General features: G+C 45.3%; 1 protein-coding gene across 1 annotated transcript in view; it reads left to right on the top strand.

Moving 5' to 3' along the window:
* Positions 1-769, top strand: part of LOC107576761 (centrosomal protein of 70 kDa-like) — a 7,311-nt gene that overhangs the window by 2,138 nt on the left and 4,404 nt on the right. Inside the window, exons 4-5 of the mRNA XM_016262894.1 lie at positions 288-437; positions 515-683. Coding sequence (XP_016118380.1) covers positions 288-437; positions 515-683 — 319 coding nt within the window. The remainder of the gene's footprint in view (positions 1-287; positions 438-514; positions 684-769) is intronic.

Genomic DNA, 769 nt, shown 5'->3' with positions numbered 1-769 from the left:
AAATCGTTCTGTGAGATGATGTGGCAGCGTTTGCCAAATCGTGATTCCAGTTTATTTTCGATGAATCATGCAGCCCTATCATTCAGATTTCGCAATGTGTTCAGCTGTTCTAGATTGCATTGAAATGACTGTATTTCACGTACAAAATTTTGCCAAAATTTGAACAATTGAACAAAAAGGTACAATGTATACTGTCAATAGTGTGGTGATGTATGAAGCAAAGCTCACACAGAAATTGACTGCACCAGAACTCAATGGGCTTGAATGTGATTTGTTTGGTTCACTAGGATCTTCATCGTGCCCTCATCCGACTGGAGAAGAGGTTGTTGCCATGGCAGCCAGAGGGCAACATCACCGCTCCTTCAGATCCCGTGCGGATGGAAGACTTGATGCTTATCGTCGACACGCTACTCGATGAGACGGCATCAGATGACAAGGTACTTCTCCTGAAAGCAACGTTTCCCTTAGTGTTCTCAGTAATCCATCAGCTGAAGATGCTCACAATGTTCCTCAGGTTCTGCGGAGCCCCACCAGACACACCCTGGAGTCCATGGTCGCCCACTTCCAGAAACTCTTCGACACCCCGTCGCTGACAGGAATCTATCCTCGCATGAACGAGGTCTACACTAAGCTGGGCGAGATGAACAACGCCATGAGGAATCTCAGAGACATTTTAGATTTGGGTATTGAGATCGAGAATTATGAAACACTCCAAAGATGTCTCCACATACAGTGGGGAAAATAAGTATTTAGTCAGCCACCAATTGTG

This window comes from Sinocyclocheilus grahami, unplaced genomic scaffold, assembly GCF_001515645.1.
Source record: "Sinocyclocheilus grahami isolate Dianchi unplaced genomic scaffold, SAMN03320097.WGS_v1.1 scaffold4299.1, whole genome shotgun sequence".
Lineage (NCBI taxonomy): Eukaryota > Metazoa > Chordata > Actinopteri > Cypriniformes > Cyprinidae > Sinocyclocheilus > Sinocyclocheilus grahami.
This window is presented reverse-complemented; position numbering and strand designations above follow the sequence as displayed.